This window comes from Prionailurus viverrinus, chromosome A2, assembly GCF_022837055.1.
Source record: "Prionailurus viverrinus isolate Anna chromosome A2, UM_Priviv_1.0, whole genome shotgun sequence".
NCBI lineage: Eukaryota > Metazoa > Chordata > Mammalia > Carnivora > Felidae > Prionailurus > Prionailurus viverrinus.
In genome coordinates, this window is record NC_062562.1 from 77403274 (window position 1) to 77424629 (window position 21356).

Genomic DNA, 21356 nt, shown 5'->3' on the forward strand with positions numbered 1-21356 from the left:
TTATTTCTTACAACTCTACACAACTGAAGGAAAAACGGGAAACGTATATATGGTAGCTATGGCAGGGAAATTAAAGAAAACGTGAAGCCTGAGCTTGCTAAGGGAAAGCCGGCTGGGCCTGGATGTATTACAGACCTATAGCCTTGGTGTCAGGTGGGGAGGACACACTTGTAATTATTTGCCATAGCGGGAAACATGGACCTCTCCCCTGCTGCAACAACAGATCGTGAATGTTCTTGGGCAATAAATTCCCAAGGCACACGTCTAATTCCTCCGCATTACTGAAGCAGTAGTCATAATAGCAGTTATTCTGATAACACATCGTACGGACGGCACCGATTTGCACAGAAGTCTCAGAGAAAATAAGTGTACCGGCCCTTCTGCAAATTCAAAATGCTACAGGAGCATAATGAGAAGTGGGACCATACCCCCTGCCTCCTCCAACAGTCCCTGGGCGCAGGCTCAAGAGTTTTGCCCCCCAGCAGCCCGAGTGATGACGGGACAACAGCAGGGGTTAAAGGACCTTCAGAAACGTTACCTTCGCTGGCAAAACAAAGCTCTCCTAAGATCCATAAATAGTTAGGAGAGAGGCTGAGGGGGTGGGGCTATTCTCTGGTTTGGTTAGCTGACCAATGAACTCTCTGCTGAGACAGCTGGCACCTGGCCGAGGTGAAGACCAGAAGCTCTGAAACAAAGGAGAAAAGGAGACAGGGCACCAGAAGCAAAGCCACGAGAGAAGAAGCAACAGGGAAGATTGTACTGGGCGCAGGGGGCCGCCTGGTACTGGAGGTGTGAGCTGAAAGAGACAGATAAAGCCAACATACGTAGGAGATCTGAAAACCACAGGAAATTTCATAGCCACTGTCTTTCCACCTGGCAGACTGATCATTCAGGTTGCCACCGTGGTTACCTCAGCCTGAGGCAACATCATGCAAATGGTGGGCTGTGCACATCTGGATGCTTTGTACATTCAGAGCCCTCTGTTAGGCTCTTTGCTGCCCGTTAGCACCACGGCTCCAGGATGCCCATGCCTTGGTGGTTTTCCCTCACCTCTCTAAGCGGAGCAGCTGATGTCCTCCTTTTTTCCCTCCCTTCCTTCCTTTCTTCCATACAATCGCTTAGCCAACATTGTTGTCTATCATAAGCCACTTGCACCTTGCCGTGGATGTAGGGCTCTGTGAATTGCTAAAGGAAAGGGAGATCTGTGGACAGAGATGACAGCCCATGTCGAGGGGAATGGCCACCTACTCGCCAAATATATGCAACACTAAGCCACCAATTATGGGGACCGGGACGAATTTTGGTCGCTATATTAAAATCTGCGAGGGGTCCATTACATGCACTCACTCTATCAGGCTGGTTTGTGGGAGGTGCTGCACATTTTATATCTATGAGCACATTCAGTCTCTAGAAAATTAATTATTCTGTTACAAGTGAGAAGGTAATCGGAGCCGAGGGAAGTTTGCAATCAGAATTACTTTTTAGTGAGTCAGCAGGAGTCCGATGGGGGTGAAAGAAACAACAGGTTGCAATGTTCAGCTCTTCTACAATCTGAGGATGTGCTGCAGACAGTTAACGGTCACTAACCCTCATTATTCCATTCCTTCATTCAGGAAGTATTCGCCGGGGTGTTTCTTTTGTGTCAGGGCACAGTATATGCATCACAGGTACCACGATGCTTTTCCTATCGTGAGGAGTTAATGACGGGAACACAGCGTTTACAGGTATGTGCCAGCACCTTACAAACGTGGTGTGTGTTTGTTTTTAAATCCTCACAACATCCCTATGAGGGGGATACGATTAATCCTCCCATTTTATAGATGCTGAAAACTGAGGTCCCAACATCAGAGAAAACATGAGAAGCCACACAACGAGGGAAGAGCTGCAAGTGTGTGTGTTTGTGAGTCCCTGGATTGTAGTCCAGGCTATTAGACTTTTAACCCTGAACTTAGTATACATTTCAGTAATTAAAGAGCAAGTCACGTCTGTGCTTGCTTCGTTCTTCACTACTGAAATCCTGGCATCCTTCATTCCTAAATATAATACCTGCCAGTGTGTGACGGCAGGTGTCAGCTTACCAGAACACCATTACCCCCAGATCTCTGCCAAGGCATCACTTTACACGGGCATTCTTCCTGGGGCGGCTGGCCCGTGCCTCCTCGGAGGCTGGAGGGCAACAGCAGGAGAGTGGACCTCACCACTTGGGGACCTGCCCGCACCCGCATGCTGCCACGGGAGTCTGTCAATGCCCCGGCTCAGGTGAAAGCTGCAGGGACCCGCGTGCTGACAGCCGCCTGAACACGGGGGCAGCTCTGGAGTCCCCTCTGGCCTCTTCCCCGGGGACCTCAGAGCACGGCTCTGCCTCTTGGCAAGGGCTGCGCTGTCTTACCTGCTCCCTCAGAGCGAGAAGTGTTCGCATCCCCAAGCCCCCGAAAAAGGAAATTCAATTATTAAAAGCAAAATTTTAGGGGCACCCAGGTGGCTAAGTCGGTTGAGCATCCGACTTCGACTCAGGTTGACCTCACAGCTCATGAGTTCGAGCCCCACCTCCAGCTCACTACTGTCAGCACAGAGCCCACTTCAGATCCTCTCTTTGCCCTCCCCCGCTTACACTCTCTCAAATATAAATAAACATTTTTTTTTAAAAAAAGCAAAATTCTGAAAATTAAAATTAAATTTTGTTCCGCTGGAGCCAAGAAACTGGTAGAGGCTCATTCTTCCAAATCCGGCGCAGAGATCCATTATAAATGGAAAGGGAGCATCATGTGTGCCTGGGGGGGGGGGGGGGGGAGACAAAGCTCCCCCTGGGCCACCGCAGGGAGTCACTAGTTTTCTCAGCCCATCTCTTTTATAAAACCCTGTCTGAAGACCGTGTGTGTTAAGGGTACTGCCTTTGGATTTGTTGTTCTCCTTTATAGCCTCATTACACTTTTTACTCTTAAATAATAGCTGTGTGTGGGGAGGGGAAAGCCCTCCAGGCATGGCAGAAACACCACCCCTGAGCCTGTCCCATGCCCCCATCCACCTATTTGGGCCTCTCTGACCTCATTTCCTGCTAGAAAAGAGAGCCTTTGAGAACGGCTCCTGAGCTTTCTGGCCTATGGAAGGCAGGGTTATTCAGGGATTTGGGGTCACTTTGTGAAGGCGACAACTTAAACCCACGTTCCGAACTTCAGGAACACAAGTTGTACTCCAGAAGAAATGCCGAAATGTTACGACAACAATACTCTTGGCCAACAAACTTGTTCTGTGGGCCCAAAGGCCTCTGGAGGAAGTTCCTGATCCTTGTAAAGGAAATGTAGACAGACGCTTTTGATTTTCCTGAAAATATAATACCTCCTAAGCCATGACGTGCTTTCACTAGGCCTTCTTTATCCCCAGATAACAAATAGATAAAAATCAGTATTTTTCATTACTGATTCCTTGTCAGTTGTTTTTGTCCCTGGACAAGCAGGTAAGTATAGCTCTCTGCCAGCTGAGCAGTGACACAAAGAGATTAATTTGAGAATTTGTGCTTTAGGGAACCATAAATGTGAAGAAGATTTGGGCGGGGAGCCGGATGAAGGAGGCACAAACCTATGTATCCAAGGTAATCCCCTTGCTGACTTCTCCTGCCAGCCTTCCTGAGAGCCACTTCCCCGGCTCATCCCTTGCAGGAGACACAAGCCACCACGCCGCTGTTCCATACCTGTGTCTTTCCCCCTGTGCTCTCCTGGACAGCGGTGCGGGACAAGGCGGTGGTGGCCACAAAACAAGAAAAGAATCCCGAGAAGATGTTGCTGATCCCAAAGGCAATGAATTCCTAAGGCAGAGACCGGGTGGCAGTGATGCGAGCACATACAATCTTTGCGAGACCCTCGCCAACCGTGTAAGGAAGAATAATAAGAAAGCAAACTCCCCAGACCACCCTGTCTGGTAGCCCCAATTTAATCTTTACCGTTAAAGGTGCTTGGAGGTCTTGAAAGGCATTCAGGACTTGGGGCTCCACAGAGTCTAAGAGAGGCCTCACGGCTCTCAATCATTTTTAAGGTTGCTAAGGAATAGTCACTGGTTAAAATGCTGACTTCCCTTCCCGGCGAGTGGTGTATCTGTAGCTCTCGCAGAAAGCATTGTTCTGTTCGCACATAAAGCGTTTCTTCTGTGGTTGGATGTTTGCTGGGAAGCATATTATGACTAGGACAGCCATGATTCTGCCTGACCACTAATCATTGAGCTGCTGTGACTGCTATGCTGTGTTTTCAAAAACAAACCACACTGACAGATTTGTGAGCAATCTAAAACCGGCTCATTTTGCAAGGAACATAGCATATGCCTATAAAAAAGGTTTGTGTGTATTAATTGCAATGAGCCACCTCAATTTAAGGTGGTCACAACTCCCATCGATGGGGTTTGTTGCATTGTTTTGCCATACTATAGGTGCCATTAAATAAAATATACCAGGGGAGCCCAGACTGCATGAAGGAATCTTAGGCTGACCCAACACGTTAGCTTTGAATGTTATTTATGACCTGACTAAATTAACTCTTAAAGTTCGGGTTACTTCAACTTCTTAAAAAGGAAAGAGATACAACATGCCTGTTTCCAATTAATTTCGAATTCGCATGCTTAAGAGGGAAACCCTAGCTTGATAAGGGCTAGCGAGAGGGACCAATCCCTTCCTTAGCAGACAACAGAATCTACCCTGTTTATGCTTTTTTCTTGTCTTCAGCTCTACAAAAGTGATTCAGCACACGGGGGACCATACCTGGTTCCCGTCGATGGTGTAATCATACTTGATGGCATATACTTTTCCTACAGACACTGCAATAGCATAGGCCACCACGGCGATGGAAAACGATGCAGCCAACATCTCGGAAAACAAGCTCACAGGTGGAAGTACAGGAGGCAAAAACCTAGAGAGTTTTTAAACGAAAACTGCAGTGAGCATTTGACCATAATTCTCTGCTCCTAACTCGCCAGATGCTATATCCACCCAACCCCCGAGTCAGACGCGAAAGGGCTGGATCCTAAGGGCAAAAAGCAGGAGACAAGTAAGTGGTGGCATTGCTTTTACAATTTTTAGTTAGAAGCTGGTGCTGTCTCACTGGCTGACTTCTCTGCCCCTCTTTGAGAGCTTACAAACGCTGCCTTATCCAGACCTCTGACATGAATAAGCCTGTCGTTATGGATCCTATAATATCACACAATCCCATGCCATGCCATTTCACACATTAGTGTTTCCCCTTACACACTTTTATCTTAAAGGTCTTTGAATTTAAAAGATAGTCTGGCCATAAAATAAGATTTTCCGCATATGAAGAGATGTCAGGTCTATTAAAGAGACAAACAATATAAGATGCAGAAATAAAGACCTACGTAGAAAATCCGTATCTTGGGATGCCTGGGTGTCTCAGTCAGTTAAGTGTCTGACTCTTGATTTCGGCTCAGGGAATGATCCCAGGGTTATGGGATTGAGCCCCACATAGATAGGGCTCTGCACTGAGCATGAAGCCTGTTTAAGATTCTCTCCCTCCCTCCGTCCCTCTCTCTCTCTTTCTCTCTCTCTCTCTCCCTCTACCCTTCCCCCCTGCTCTCTTAAAAAAAAAAAAATTAAAGGGGCACTTGGGTAGCTCAGTCAGTTGAGGATCCAACTTTGGCTCAGGTCATGATCTCACAGTTCATGGGCTCAAGCCCTACACCAGGCTCTGTGGTGACAGCTCAGAGCCGGGAGCTTGTTTCAGATTCTGTCTCCCTCTTTCTCTTTGCCCTTCCCTGTTCATACTGTCTCTCTCTCTCAAAAATAAACATTAAGGGGCGCCTGGGTGGCGCAGTCGGTTAGGCGTCCGACTTCAGCCAGGTCACAATCTCGCGGTCCGTGAGTTCGAGCCCCGCGTCAGGCTCTGCGCTGATGGCTCAGAGCCTGGAGCCTGTTTCCGATTCTGTGTCTCCCTCTCCCTCTGCCCCTCCCCCGCTCATGCTCTGTCTCTCTCCGTCCCAAAAATAAATAAATGTTGAAAAAAAAATTTAAAAAAAAAAAAAAATAAATAAACATTAAAAATTTTTTTAATTTAAAAAATTAAAAAGAAAAAAAAAGATTTTCCATATCTTAAGAGCTGTGATATTTAAAATATTCCTGAGTCCAGAAAAGATTAAATTTATGTAGTTATCAGAATGATTCATCATCACAATGACTAAGACTTCTCAATGACTGTGGGGTTGAATGACTACTGTTTGACAAACTAGAGCTATTCTACAAACCATGTAAAGAAATAAACTTAGGGATGCCTGGCTGGCTCAATCCATAGAGCATGTGACTCTTAATCTTAGGATCATGAGTTCAAGCCCCATGTTGGGCATAAAAGCCTATTTGAAAAGAAGGAAGGTAGGAAGGCAGGAAGGCAGGAAGGCAGGAAGGCAGGAAGGCAGGAAGGCAGGAAGGCAGGAAGGAAAGAAAAAACAAAGAAAGAAAGCTATAAGTTTATAATGCTACAGTTGTCCCCAAATATGAATATTGGGAGAATGACTTTCATATACCTATATCTTGATGACTATCCATAGAGTATATATCCAGAAGTCCCTAAGCCAAAAACCTTCAAAACAAACAAACAAACAAAACCCACTAAAACAATCTCCCTCACCTAGCTCACTTATGTCTGAGTTTCCTGTGAGATCATGACCTGAGCCGAAGTTGGACACTTAACTGACTGAGCCACCCAGATGCCCCCTGAGTTTCCTTTAATAGGGAACTACATTTCCCCCCCTCTAATTAGAGGGAAATGCTAAAACAGAAATAAGATTGTTATAGAAAACCATAGAAATTTAGAGCTGCTAATATCCTAATATTATCCAAATTAATATCCTAATCTGATATCCTAGAAATTTTTGAATCTACTTCTCTCCTTTTGTTGATAAGGGAACTGAGGCTCAGAAAAGTGAGATGACTTGCTCAAGGTCATTTAGAAGGGTCCAGGTAATGTTGATTTCCTTTGTACCAAGATCTGTCTGGTTCTCTGCCTCTGTAGGCTTTTTTTCTCCCTACAGGTGAGGTCACTTCCAGACTCCTTTCCTCCCACATCCCATCCTGACCCACATGTAGGCTTGGGAATGGATATTATATGTAGAAATATGGGATGTTCGAAACCCTGATCCAGCCCTTGAATGACCCGGCATCACACCTCCACTTGTCTAGACATAAGCTTGGACCTTACTTTTTAAAACCAGGCTTCTGACTCGTTCCTGAGACCCAACCAACCCTCCTTCAGGTAATTAGGTCTGTTGGGATAACTTTCCAGTCCTGCAAAGAGTTCTGTTTTGATTCCAACCTGATGCCCACTGCCTGCCTGGCTGCCTACTTCTCCAATTCCAGATCCTTCTACCAGGTCCTTGATTCCCCAAGGTCACAATGTTCAGGGACTTGAAATCAAAGAACCCGAATGCTGGCTCCATCACTCTGTAAGTAACTCTCTGACTTTGGGCATATTATTTAAACTTACAAAGTCCCAGTTTCTTTAGCTATCAAATGGGAACTATATACTCTTCTCATAAGGTTACTGGAAGGAGTAAAGAAAGTATGGTATGTGTAAGTAATTACTACCTACGCACATAGTGGGTACTCAGTAAATGTGGGGAGACCCTAAATCTGCCATGAACCTGCCATGCTTTTGTAGTGCCTTGCAGGATCTTAGCAGTGGCAATTTTCTGCCCCAAGTCACTCACTTGGGGCCCTGGCTGGACATCTTCTACTGACTTCTTGAGTAGTCTTTCCCCTAGCTCCTGCCCCCTTCAGTGGCCCTGTGCGGCTGCAGCAAACTACACCAGGTGGTCTGTCAGAGGAGTCAACATGACTCAACCCAAGGGTCAAGGGGGCTAGAGAGATCCACTTCAGGAGGACAGCAGTCAGGAAAGCCCTGGACAGGGCCAGAAAGGAGGACTGAGGGCAGCAAAAATGAGTTCCTCAAACCTATTCATGGAACATGCATTTATGGCACAGGGCATTTGCTGTGGACCGCCTCTAAGTGTTACATCTTAGGAAGCCTGACAAAAAGGATCCATAAAATATATGTCTTATGTAGTTGTTTCATAACCACTCAAATCATGAAAATACTGTAAGATCGCAAATAGCCACATTACATCTTTTATCACAAAATGTCTTCCAGCATTAGGATTCATTACCAAAACATTGGTCATAAGAATCACTTGATGAAACACCTTTGGAAAGTAATTAAAAAAAAAAATGGGTGGTGGGGAGCACCTGGGTGGCTCAGTCGATTAAGCGTCCAACTCTTTTTTTTTTTAATTTTTTTTTAACGTTTTTATTTATTTTTGAGACAGAGAGAGACAGAGCATGAATGGGGGAGGGTCAGAGAGAGAGGGAGACACAGAATCTGAAACAGGCTCCAGGCTCTGAGCTGTCAGCACAGAGCCCGACGCGGGGCTCCAACTCACGGACCGCAAGATCATGACCTGAGCCGAGGTCGGATGCTTAACCGACTGAGCCACCCAGGAGCCCCAAGTGTCCAACTCTTGATTTCGGCTCAGGTCCTGATCTCGAGGTTTGTGAGTTCGAGCCCCACGGATCCTCTGTCCCCCCCCTTTCTCTGCCCCTTCCCCACTCGTTCTCATTCTCTCTCTCTCTCGCTCACTCTCTCTCTCAAAATAAATAATAAGAAAGGGAAACTAGTACTTGTTGCCTATCTAACAGTAAGACTGGTCATAATTGCTAGAAGTTAGTGTTTCCAATCTAATAAACCTTTGGGCCTCCTTTTTAATGCCATATGATAAAATTACAGCAAAGTATACTGGGCCATTCAGTGCATCTTCTGAGAGATCTCGTTGGCATAGCAGAATAAGTTCGAGTTAAGAATTCAGCAGTGGTCATTGCCCTTTTTTTCATAGGAGCCCCCGCCCCCTGCCCTCTGTCACCCATCTAGACGGTGACAGAAGTGGACAAAGGAACTCTGCTCTTTACTCTTCTAACTCACCGAACTACCAAACATATATAAACCTTCCCTTGAAAATAATGAGTTTTATTCATGGGAACAAGTGACATAATTATTATTTAAGATTGATTAAACTAAATGGTAGAGAAGTTAAGCCAGATGTCCCTTATTCCTTAAACAGATTGTTCTCAGTGTAATAAACGTTACTAACCATGATTCTATTTATATCATATTGCAATTCTACATATGAGCTTAAATCAGGAGTCTGGTGGTAACTGTACATGTCCTGCCATATTTTAAGAAAATGAAAAAAAGGACAGAGGGTATGGGAGCTGCTTTGAAACAAATGGCTTAAACTTTATCGACACACACACTGACAGTTTGCACAACTGGGTGTTTCTTTAAGATCACACACAAAGAAGACTATTGAGGGAGCACCAATGAAATGAGGCTTATAATAAAAGGTTTCCTTTAAATAGAAAATTCTGACTTAATATATTAGTATTGCCTAAGAGGAAGTCCGCACTCACCCCCGTGGGATGGATTTAACAATGCCAGCATTGTAATTTTTTTCCAGGTTGGCTCCATATGAAATGGCTGTAGCAATTATTGTCTGAAAATAAAACAAAAGAGGTTAAAAAAAACCTCCATGTTTTAACAACTCCTTTTTTATTTTTATTTTTTGTCTCCTCATTGGGAAGTCTTCCCTGTTGGCTTCTTTCTTTCTTTCCTTCTTTCTTTCTTTTTTTCTTTCTTTCTTTCTTTCTTTCTTTCTTTCTTTCATCCAAGTATAATTAACATATGGTGTTATATTAGTTTCAGGTGTACAATATCACGGTTCAACTTTTCTATACTTTACATCGTGCTGGTCAAGATAAGAGTGCTCTTGGGGCGCCTGGGTGGCTCAGTCGGTTAAGCGGCCGACTTCGGCTCAGGTCATGATCTCGCAGTTTGTGAGTTCGAGCCCCGCGTCGGGCTCTGTGCTGACAGCTCAGAGCCTGGAGCCTGCTTCCGATTCTGTGTCTCCCTCTCTCTCTGACCCTCCCCCGTTCATGCTCTGTCTCTCTCTGTCTCAAAAATAAATAAACGTTAAAAAATTAAAAAAAAAAAAAAGATAAGAGTGCTCTTATTTTCCCCTTTATCGATTTTACCCATTCCCCCCCCCCCCACCTCCCTTCTGGCAACCACCAGTTTGTTCTCTGTATTTAAGATTCCAGGGGTTTTTTTTTTTGGTTTGTATTTTTCTTTGTTTGTTCATTTGTTTTGTTTCTTAAATTCCACGTAGTATTTGTCTTTCTCTGACTGACTTATTTCACTTAGCTTATACTCTCTAGCTCCATCCATGTTGTTGCAAATGGCAGGATCTCATTCTTTTTTATGGCTCAGTAATATTCCATTGTCATATATACATATATTGATATGTAGATATATAGATATACATACTACAATATCATATATATATTACAACTTCTTTCTCGTCAAACCAATTAATGCTGAATTTTCTAATTACATGTTTTACTTACCACAATTACTTCTATAGGAATAGGGACTGGAATTTTGTGCTTAAATCGATCATTTACTTCCTTAACTGCCATACAGATGATAATGGTGAGTAATCCAGCAATAAAATCAGCAAGATTGGTGTGGCCAATATTTTGAAACATCTCAATCAGAGTCTGTGAAAAGAAAATAATTTTATATTCTTCCCATGTGAAAAATCATATCATCATCGAAAGCACTTAAGAATTTCACATAAAATCATAAAAATGTGTTGGCTAACACAGAGACCATTAAAAACAGCCAGTATTTGATATATATGTACCAAGTTATTAGTGATGGTTAATTGGGGTGGTAAAACCATGGGTGATGTCTACCTTTTAATTTTTATCTGCATTTTTTACAATAAAGTCAGATGTTTTAAAAGAAAAAAATCATTATATGTTGAATTTTATTTGCATAAAAGTTTTAATGTTTATTGACTTATTTTGAGAGAGAGAGAGAGAGAGAGAGAGAGAGAAAGAGAGAGAATCCCAAACAGGCTCCATGCAGGGCTCGAACTTACAAACTGTGAGATCATGACCTGAGCCAAAATCCAGAGTCAGACGCTTAACTGACTGAGCCACCCAGGTGCCCCACTTGCAGAAAAGTTTTTAAAGTTTATATCTTAAAGTGGTTTTACAGGGGCTATTAAGTGACCTAATTTCACAATGTTGATGTGGTATTATTGAGACTAAAAACTGATAAACCCAAAAGTCCCAATTAGCCAGTATTTTAGCTAAAACTCTTCCCAAACCTGAATTATATGGGTGGTAATAAAAATACCTGAATACTTCATATGTAGATACATAGGGATTGATCCATTCTTCATGGCAGAGAAAAGCTACTGAATTGATATATAGTTCAAATATAATTTTTTTGGAAATTAATTTGGTACTTAGTTGAAACTTGAACTGAAATGACTTTAAAAACACAACTCTTTCCAAGTGCACAGATAAGCCACCTCAAGAAAAAGCTAGTTAACTCCAAGAAAAAGCTAGTTTTGTTTTGTAAATAGGAGGTTTCTGGGAATCAAGGAAGATTAGCAAGGGAGAATCCCAGGGAAGAACACTAATACCTTTGTTCCGGCAGCTTGAGTTTTATAGAAGGCATGACTTAGGAAGGTATTCTTTAATTCTTTGAGACAAATAATCTCTCAGTGAAGGTTACTTTTTTCAAATGGTCCTTTTATAGGTATATTTTATATGAAAATAAAGGAATGGAGCATCTGATCATTTATAACGTATTTGTTACTTAATTTTATAGGTAAGCTATATTTAAAGTAATTATAATGACAATCCAGTAACAATTATGTATAATAAACACTAAGTGATCTAACAGTCATGTTGCTAGCAACTCCAACTCTCTGGAGAACATTCAAGGGTAAGGAAATGAGGGGAGACGCTTTCATGCCGGCAAAATACGTCCACCAAGTCCTTGAACGAGAGTTCAAGCAGGAAGCCCCTTGGACTTTCACTCAGAGTATTTTTGCTCTTGCTTTAAACCCAATACCAACAAATTTACATTGCCTTCCAAAGTCAGTGAAAATTGCTAGAGGCAGATACACTGATAGCAAACGATGAAGCCAGTGATAGCCCTGTGAAAAAGAGAAAATGGAGGAGTACCACAAGCAGACACAATAACTCAGGAATTTAGGGCATCTGTCCTAGGAGCTAACAGTCCTACATGCCTCAGAGTCATGATGGTATTGCGTCTGGCCCTTCACATCATCAACTTTCTTTCTTCTTCTTTTTTTATTCTCAAGTTAGCTAACATACAGTGTAGTCTTGGCTTCAGGAGTAGAACCCAGTGATTCATCACTGACGTATAACACCCAGTGCTCACCCCAACAAGTGCCCGCCTTAATGCCCATCACCCATTCAGCCCATCCCCTCCACCTATCTCCCCTCCAGCAACCCTCTGTTTGTTCTCTGTGTTTACGAGTCTCCTATGGTTTCCCTTTTTCTCTGTTTATATCTTATTTTTCCTTCCCTTCCCCTATGATCACCTGTTAAGTTTCTCGAATTCCACATCATCAATTTTCTGATGACAAGCCTCATTAATTCATAAGCTAGATACAATATTTCACTTAACTGTCTACACAATAAAGGTTTACTTTCAACTCAAGAGGGGAAAATTCAAACTTAAAAACAATCAGATAACTACCCCAGTCATAGAAACATTTTCACCTTACAAAAATTTATCACTCTTGGATTCCCATTTAATCTATGAGAGTCACTTAGATCTTTGATTAAAAAGCACTTCTAGTGTATTAAAAATGTAATATGAGTCACAAAAAACAAAATCAGTTTATATTATACAATTGCGTTAAACAAGCATATAAATATATGAGTTGCATATATATGAGTTATTTCTTCCAAAAAAATTCTTCAATAAAAAGTTTAGTCTACATGGAAATAAAATTCACCCAAATAAACTGAAGTAGTCAGATTGTATTCAAAGACAATAGAAATGAGACTCTAAGAAAGTACTAAAAATTAATTCTAATTTAGATTACTATGGAAATACTTATTAAATTTGTTTAAAAGGTGGATACCCATATAAATCTTTCAACCTAATATTCTGAATAGTTCAAATCATAAAAATAATCATTTCCATGATGGAAAATATTATACTATTTTCCTACCATGCTCAGAGAATTTTAGGACCATTTCACTTAGATAATTTCTTCATTCTTTGCCTAGCATTACCTTGGGGTATGAAGCCAGAAGAAAAAAATATATACCTGATATTACATATGAAGAAGTTTGTCAGTTAACTTCTGGTGCCAAATTTATTTTTAATTCATCTTTATAAATATAACAAACCCGTCATAATCACCCCCTTGTAGTCAGGTATTTACTCCTACCAGAAACAACTTTTGCTCATATGTAGATCAACCCTTAGAGCTTCAAGTGTTCTTTCCTTATTATAATGGCTTGATTTTTATAAAACAGAACAGATTCAGAATAGTGAATCTGCTCAAGCTTAATGGTGGCTTTCAACACCCTCATCATCTGGGCAGAACTTTTCCGTGTGGTCTTTCTCCTCATTAGAGGAATAAAGGAGGAGGTAGGTATCACTTTAGTAAGCAAGCAGAAACTCTTCCTTTGTCTGTTGAGACAAGCCATTCAAAGTGAATAGTAGGAAAACATACTCTTTTTTTTTTTTATATAGAGTTGTTCAAAGTTTATTTATTTTGAGAGAGAAAGAGAGAGAGAGAGAATGTATGCAAGCAGGGGAGGGGCAGAAAGAGAGGGAGAAAGAGAATCCTAAGTAGGCTCTGTGCAGGCTCCATGCTGTTAGTGCAGAGCCTGAGGCAGGGCTCCATCCCATGAACTGTGAGATCCTGACCTAAGCTGAAATCAAGATTCAGCTGCTCAACTGACTGAGCCACCCAGGAGCCCCAATATACTTACTCTTAAATGTGCTATGTGATTTGCTTACACATAGCTACATTTTTGAGTAGCTACATAGTGGGATGAGAAGTATTATTAATTCTGAATTCCACCAGCATCCTTTCATTCCCCCTTCTGCATCCTATATTCAGCGTCTCTAGCATTTGCTAACTAAAGTTTTAGTTTTTCATACTGTCCCAATATTTCCTCCTCCAATTCTTTGAATTAATCATCTTATTTCTTGGGAGGAGTTGGGGAAGGGAAACAATCCAAAGTACAACCTTATAACAAAAGGGATATTAAGTTACTACATGCCAAGGAAATTATCTTACAACAATCTTCCAAATTTCCTGGACGGAATCCATGACTACTCTGCATTTGTTGAAGGGTTCTTTCACAAATGATTGCTGCCAGTAATGTCATAAGTGAAATTGTCTGTTCAGGTACTGAGTGGTTCATTCAACTCTTATGCAACCCTTTCCAAATCTGCTGATCCTTTCTTTTCAGAAGAGCAAGCTTAGAGACATGATCACACAGGGAAGATTGAGATATATTCATCCAACCTGAGTGGCCTGGAGGAATTCTCTCAAAATTCTATGATATACTCTAACCTGAGACTTCAAGAATAATGTTCAACAGAACAGAAGTCACATATTAATCATGTCTGTCTGGTTTAAAACAATTTTTGACCTTATTCTAGTATGTCTTGGTACTTTTGTCCATGTCTCAAAGTGGGGTCATTTGCAACAAGCTTCATCTTAAACGTAGTCCTAGGAAAGACACAAAGAAATGGAAAGACATACCATGTTTGTGGGTTGGAAGAACGAATACTGTTAAAATGTCTGTACTACCCAAAGCCATATATATACATTTAATGCAATCCCTAACAAAATACCAACAGTATTTTTCACAGAACTGGAACAAAACAACCCTAAAATTTGTATGGAACCACAAAAGACCCTGAATAGCCAAGGCAATCTTGAAAAAGGAAGAAAAAACTATAGGTATCACAATACCGGGACTTTATACTACAAAACTATAGTAATCAAAACAACATGGTACTGGGGCACCTGGGTGGCTCAGTGAAACGTCTGACTTTTGATCTCAGCTCAGGTCTTGATCTCAGGGTCGTGGGTTCAAGTACCAGCATGGTACTGGAATAAAAACAGACACATAGAGCAGTGGAACAGAATAGAAACCCAGAAATAAACCCACAATTAAACGATCAATTAATCTTTGTCTAAGTAGAAAGGAATCTACAATGAGAAAAAACAGTCTCTTCAACAAATGTGTTTGGAAAACTGGACAGCAATGTGCAAAAAATGAAACTGGGCCTCTTTCTTATACCATATACAAAAATAAATTCAAAATGGATGAAAGACCTAAATGGGAGACTTGAAACCATAAAAGTACTAGAAGAGAACACAGGCAGTAATTTCTGACATCAGCCATAGCCACATTTTTCTAAATGTCTCCTGAGGTGAGGGAAATAAAAGCAAAAATAAAGTATTGGGACTACAAAAAAAAAAAAAAGTTTCTGTACAGCAAATGAAACAATCAACAGAAATGAAAGACAACCTACTAAATGAGAAGATATTTGCAAATGACATATCCAATAAAGCATTAGTACCCAAAATATATAAATTTAAAATATGAGCAGAATTTAAAATTTTAATTTAAAAATGGGCAGAAGACATGAACAGACAGACATTTCTCCAAAGAAGATACATGATAAGATGCTCAATATCACTCATCATCAGGGAAATGCAAATCAAAACCACAGTGAGATATCATGTCACACCTGTTAGAATGACTAAGATCAAAGAAGAAACAACAAATGTTGGCAAGGATGTGGAGAAAAAGGAACTCTCATGCGCTGTTGGTTGTAATGCAAACTGGTGCAGCCACTGTGGAAAACAATATGGAGTTTCCCCTGAAAGTTAAAAATAGTATTACCCTATGATACAGTAATCACACTACTGGGTATTTACCCAAAAACCCCCACAAAAACACTAATTCAAAGGGATACATGCACCCCTGTGTTTATAGTCACATTATTTACAACAGCCAAATTATGGAAGCAGCCCAAGTGTCCATGGACTGATGAATGGATAAAGAAGAGATGGTACATATACATACAACGGAATGTTACTCAGCCATAAAAAAGAATGAAATCTTGCCATTTGCAATGACATGAATGGAGCTAGAGAGAATAATGCTAAGCAAAATATGTTAGAGAAAGACAAATCCATGATTTCCCTCATATGTGGAATTTAAGAAACAAAACAGATGAGCAAAGGTCAAAAAAGAGAGAGACAAACCAAGAAACACATTCTTAACTGTATAGAACAAACTTACGGTTACAAGAGGGGATGCGGGTGGGGGGATGGGTAAAATAGGAGCTGGGGATTAAGGAGTGCACTTGTCATGATGAGCACGGGGCGATGTATAGAATTATTGAATCACTACATTGTACACCTGAAACTAATATAACACTGTTAACTACACTGGAATTAAAATAAAAACTTAAAAAATAAAACGTAAAACATAGTCCTAGGAGACAGGAAGAACTATTTCATTCTCCTGTTGGCAAGGTCCTCCAGTGGCCAGGGAACCAGGTTAACCGTCGGCCTGAGCCTCCTGTGATCTGTGTGGAGGCAGCCCAAGCAATGTTCACGAAGAGGTGAGTACACTCAGTAAGGGGTCTCTTGGTGGATTCAGGGGTCAGTGGATTCATATAGGGAGAAACTAGTTCCTAGCACATAGGAGGTGGTCAATAAATATTTATTGAATAGATGAACTGTATGAATGACAATGAAGGAATAAATGAATGAACAACAGGCAGGAAATGTGGGAACGCAAGGAAAAGCAAGATGTGCCAGGGACTGCAAATGCGAAGGAGCCTGTCAGAGAAAGGGACTCAGAAGCTTTCAAATGAACCAAGGACCTGGTTGCAAAAAAAGCAACAATGACAAAAATAATCCTGTGTGACAAAAAACAGCCTGTGTTAACAGTCTGGGTCCTTGAGAAGCAAACACTAAGCTCCAGGAGGTCTAATCACCATAAAAATAATGATAACAGTAATAGCAACAACAATAATGGTAATAATAATAATAATAATAATAATAATTTACTGAACTCTTCCTAAGAGCCAGGTATTGTGCTAAGTGCTTTACACAGATTTTCCTTTATTCCTCACAATGCTAAGAGGCAGCTACTATTATTATTTTACAACTAAGGACACTGAGGTGTATAGGATGTTAAATTTAACATGCCCCAAATCACATGGGTAGTAAGTAGGCAGTGGAACCAAGATTCCAGCTCAAGTCTACTGAAGTTCAAAGTCCCTGATTTTTTTAAAATTTGTTTAATGTTTATTTATTTTTGAAAGAGAGGGAAAGAGAGAGAGTGAGCATGGGAGGGGTAGAGAGAGAGGGAGACACAGAATCTGAAGCAGGCTCTGGGCTCTGAGCTGTCAGCACAGAGCCCGACGCGGGGCTTGAGCTCAAGAGCTGTGAGATCATGACCTGAGCCGAAGTCAGCCGCCCAACCGACTGAGCCACCCAGGCACCCCCAATAGTCCCTGATTAATCACTGGGTTATACTATCTCCTCTACCTACTCCCACTGCTTAGCACAGTACCCGGCTTATAATAGGCACTCGGCAGTATTGGTTGAATGTATAGAGAACGTGGGATTATGACACTGTTGTGAAATTGAGCAAATTCCTGACCACATCACTAATTTTTTGCATATGAACATATGGCCTTACATTGCTTTAGAAGCTAATACGTGGGTCAGTAAAGGACTGAAACCCCATTCTCAAGGCTAGCACATTTATTTGGCATAGTATCATCCTCCCCAAGCTAGAATGACATCATGTTACTATCATTATCATTTTTCAAGCATCAATAGCATGCTTTATATAGAACACAGATTTAGATCCAAGAACTTTTTCAAATCTAATTAGTGTGATCTACATCCTTCTTTTGCATCTCTTTTGCATGTTGATCACCTCCGATTCTGATGTTCCTTTTCATCTATAATTGCTGAGACATTTACATTATGCATTTTATGGACTCTCACAGTTAAAAAGGGCTTTAGAGCTACAGCTCCAGTCATTTCGTTTTACAAATAAAAAAAGAAGCCTTGAAATATGAAATAATAATTTCAACCTAACTACTTTTTTTGAGTACTTGTTAATGCTTCAGCCTCTGGGCAAAGTGCTTCTCTTACACCCTTATTTAACTTAATTATGAATACAGATATTGTTACTAATTCTATTTGGCAGAGAAGGAAACTGAGGTATGGTGATTTGCTCATATAACTAATATATACAAGAGTCAGGATATTAATCCAGGATCCAGCTCTAAACCTGAGCTTTCAGCCACTATCCCCCATGATGTGTCTATGGCCACTCAACTTATCAGAGACCACTTGGAAACTGGAACTCAAGTCTGTGGCATCCCACACCAGACTTCACTATACCACTTTGTTTTCCTTCATATTTTTAAGTGCAGTGACCCTTGTGGAACCATTTTGACCAGTTGAGAACGATGCTTTGTAAAATCTGCCGTCTTCAATGTTACTCCTGATTCTATTGCTTTCTTTCAGAGAAGAATGTTTTCAATGGCTTCCCAAAGTATGGCATGGAGGAACATATGCTCTCCAGACTCAGGGTACAGAGGAAAAGAACAGATTTTTCTCCGTGAGCCATCTCCGGAGTAACAAGCCACACTTACATAGATAATGGAGAGAACGCCATTATAGTTTTTGGTCGAAACGTTGAGAACGATCTTCAGCTGTGAGACGAGCACTTGGAAGGCAGCAGCTGTTGTGAATCCGCCAACCAAAGGATCTGCCAAGTACCTCACTATGAATCCGATCTGCAAAGCTCCAAATATCAACTAGTATGAGAAGGAAAGAAGTTAAAGTTTGCCTGGAAGAAGGACCAATTCTCTTGAACTATTAACAAATTAAACCCAACACCATTTGGGGTGTCTGGGTGGCTCAGTTGGTTGAGCATCCGACATCCACTTAGGTCATGATCTCACGGTCATGAGTTCGAGCCCCACGTTAGGCTCTGAGCTGACATCTCAGAGCCTGGAGCCTGCTTCCAATTCTGTGTGTCTCTCTCTGCCCCTCCCCACTCATGCTCTGTTTCTCTCACACAAATAAATAAACATTAAAAAAAATAAAAATAAACTTAACACCAGTTAAAACTCTGGTAACCTGCTGATAACACACAAATACTTGTAGGAAGCAAATCTGGATTTCCCAATGCCCTTCCTCCACCCTAAAATTTGAAAACTGTGGTAACATGAACCTTGAAGTGTTTCTGGATATGTAATGTGTAAAAGCAAAAATCATGGGACTTATTCCTCTGACTTTCAGATCCCATGGCTCTGCTCACTGGGACACTTTTTGCTCCTTTGTGCATTCTGTATACTTCCCTTCCCTCATTCTCATTATAATCACACATGGGGCACCTGGGTGGTTCAGGCAGTTGAGCTTCTGACTTGGGCTCAGGTCATGATCTCGTGGTTCATGAGCTTGAGCACCATGTCGGGCTCTGTGCTGACAGCTCAGAACCCGCTTTGGATTCTCTGTCCCCCTCTCTTTGCCTCTCTCTCTCTCTCTCAAAAATAAATGTTAAAAAAAATTTTTAATTAAAAAAAATAATCACACATGTTCTGATTTTTTTTTCTGTCTCTAACTTTGATAATACCTGAGCCCTAATCAGGGGGTCTTGCTGACTATTTCAGCATCTGACCTAAAACAGTAGAAGTTAAAAAATAACTTTGGGGGTCCAATAAATTGCTCTGTTGTGCTTTTAAATGAATCTTTAAGTCCACATGCTTTACACTCAGTTATTTCAAATAAATATCATGCCAATTTACATTTTACTTGTCATCCCATTACCTGTATGATGCCAACCAGAAGAGTAAGGGTGCTTGCAATCAATACTCTTGTTGCGTCTCTAGCCTCAGAGTCTATCAGGGTGGCATTGAATGCAGTGCCATTACTGCTGGATATGCGAAAGTGTTCGTCGGGGGCCATGCTCAGAACAACAGATCCCACCATTAAACTGACCACAGGGAAAGGCCCTGGGGAAGAAAGGCTCCATCAGTTAGTAATTATTCATCATACATGTTTAGGTTCAACAACATGTCTACATAGGATTAGAAAGATGTGTGAAATTATTAGCTGTGGTTGGGAAAATATTGCTTCTTCACAAAAGAAGCCCCAAAACACACGCTTCAAGGCGTTCGTGACCCAGAAATGAGCAAGAGAGACATGTAGATAGGCAATTGTAAAATAGCATTCCGGATGCTTTGTGAATACTCAGGGGGGTTGTCTAACCAGTCTTTGTGCGGTCTTCGTGTGAACTGGGGTAGGGGTGGGAGAGTTTCCTGGCAGAGGTGGCCAACAAGCTGGATCCTTATTTGTTTCATCTTACTTATTCCATATAAGCTCATTCCCTAGAGCATCCGGTGTCCTGATCCCTGTGGAGCTGAGTACCTTGATCCATATCACAGGGTCCCAATTAGGGTAAAGAAACTGCAAAGAGAGTACACTGTTTCTCTTTTTCTCTTTTCAAAACAAATTATTTTTTCATATCAAATGCCAGTCTAGAAGATTCTATGTTTTAAAAGTATTCCTTTTCTGCCATTCACTCCTGATGTTTTTATCCATGATGATGATCCTATCCTTTCATCATGGAAGGCTTTAACAGTTGGGAGGGCTCAGTATCAAAATCCAGTAACCTGGAGTGTCTAAATGGATAGAAAACCAAAGAGAAAAAAACCAGCTTCTACGTTCCTCACACTGTCAAGCATTTGATACTGATAGATTCTCCCAGGTGAGGAAGTGTTCTCAATCAATAACCTCTTCCTGATCTCCTTCCATAGACAAGGCAATATGCTAGACACTGGGGACAATACAACTAAGGACAAGGATATGGGTTGGAGATACAGTAGATGGTTGTATATGTTTCAAGAGGACTGTCCAGGTAGACATGTCTAGCCAGCAGATGGATGTAGGCGCAAAATTATCTCAAGTATAAATGTCAAAGTCACAAAATAGCATTAAGACATTCATTTACTAGAACATTCTAGCAAAAGAGAATTCAAATTTTAGGAACAGCAGAAAATAAGCCTATTTTGAGCCATACCAAGAAGGAAAGCCAAGCTTAGTTTCTAAATAGTTTTGGCACAGGTTTGCTGGTCTTCCAGTATTAGTGACTTAAAATGAGTATAGTTTTTAATGAAATGATGAATATGGATTTGATGCACATTATTTAGTAAATGATAAGTTAGTCTAGTAAAACAGGAGGTTTGAAGACCTCTTGAAGATATTTTGTCCTTGTCATTTTCTATGTTGGAAGAGAACACTTTCTAAATATGGAGTCAAATTGGTTACATTAAGAAAATGAAAATATGCTAGAATTTGAAGGGAGGCTGCCATTTTGACCAATCTCTCAATTTTCTCCTCTTTATAAAAAA

At 41.2% G+C, this 21356-nt stretch overlaps 1 protein-coding gene and 1 long non-coding RNA gene across 2 annotated transcripts in view; one reads left to right on the forward strand and one right to left on the reverse strand.

Moving 5' to 3' along the window:
- SLC26A4 (solute carrier family 26 member 4) overlaps positions 1–21356 on the reverse strand; it is a 51704-nt gene that overhangs the window by 19224 nt on the left and 11124 nt on the right. The window contains exons 4-9 of the mRNA XM_047849340.1: positions 19774–19958; positions 18594–18758; positions 10442–10594; positions 9449–9531; positions 4745–4892; positions 3689–3802 (exon numbers count right to left, since the gene is read on the reverse strand). Coding sequence (XP_047705296.1) covers positions 3689–3802; positions 4745–4892; positions 9449–9531; positions 10442–10594; positions 18594–18758; positions 19774–19958 — 848 coding nt within the window. The remainder of the gene's footprint in view (positions 1–3688; positions 3803–4744; positions 4893–9448; positions 9532–10441; positions 10595–18593; positions 18759–19773; positions 19959–21356) is intronic.
- LOC125160406 (uncharacterized) lies at positions 1611–4144 on the forward strand. Its single transcript, XR_007150244.1, has 4 exons — positions 1611–1724; positions 1821–1888; positions 3521–3589; positions 3721–4144. It is a non-coding gene; the product is annotated as an uncharacterized LOC125160406 (long non-coding RNA).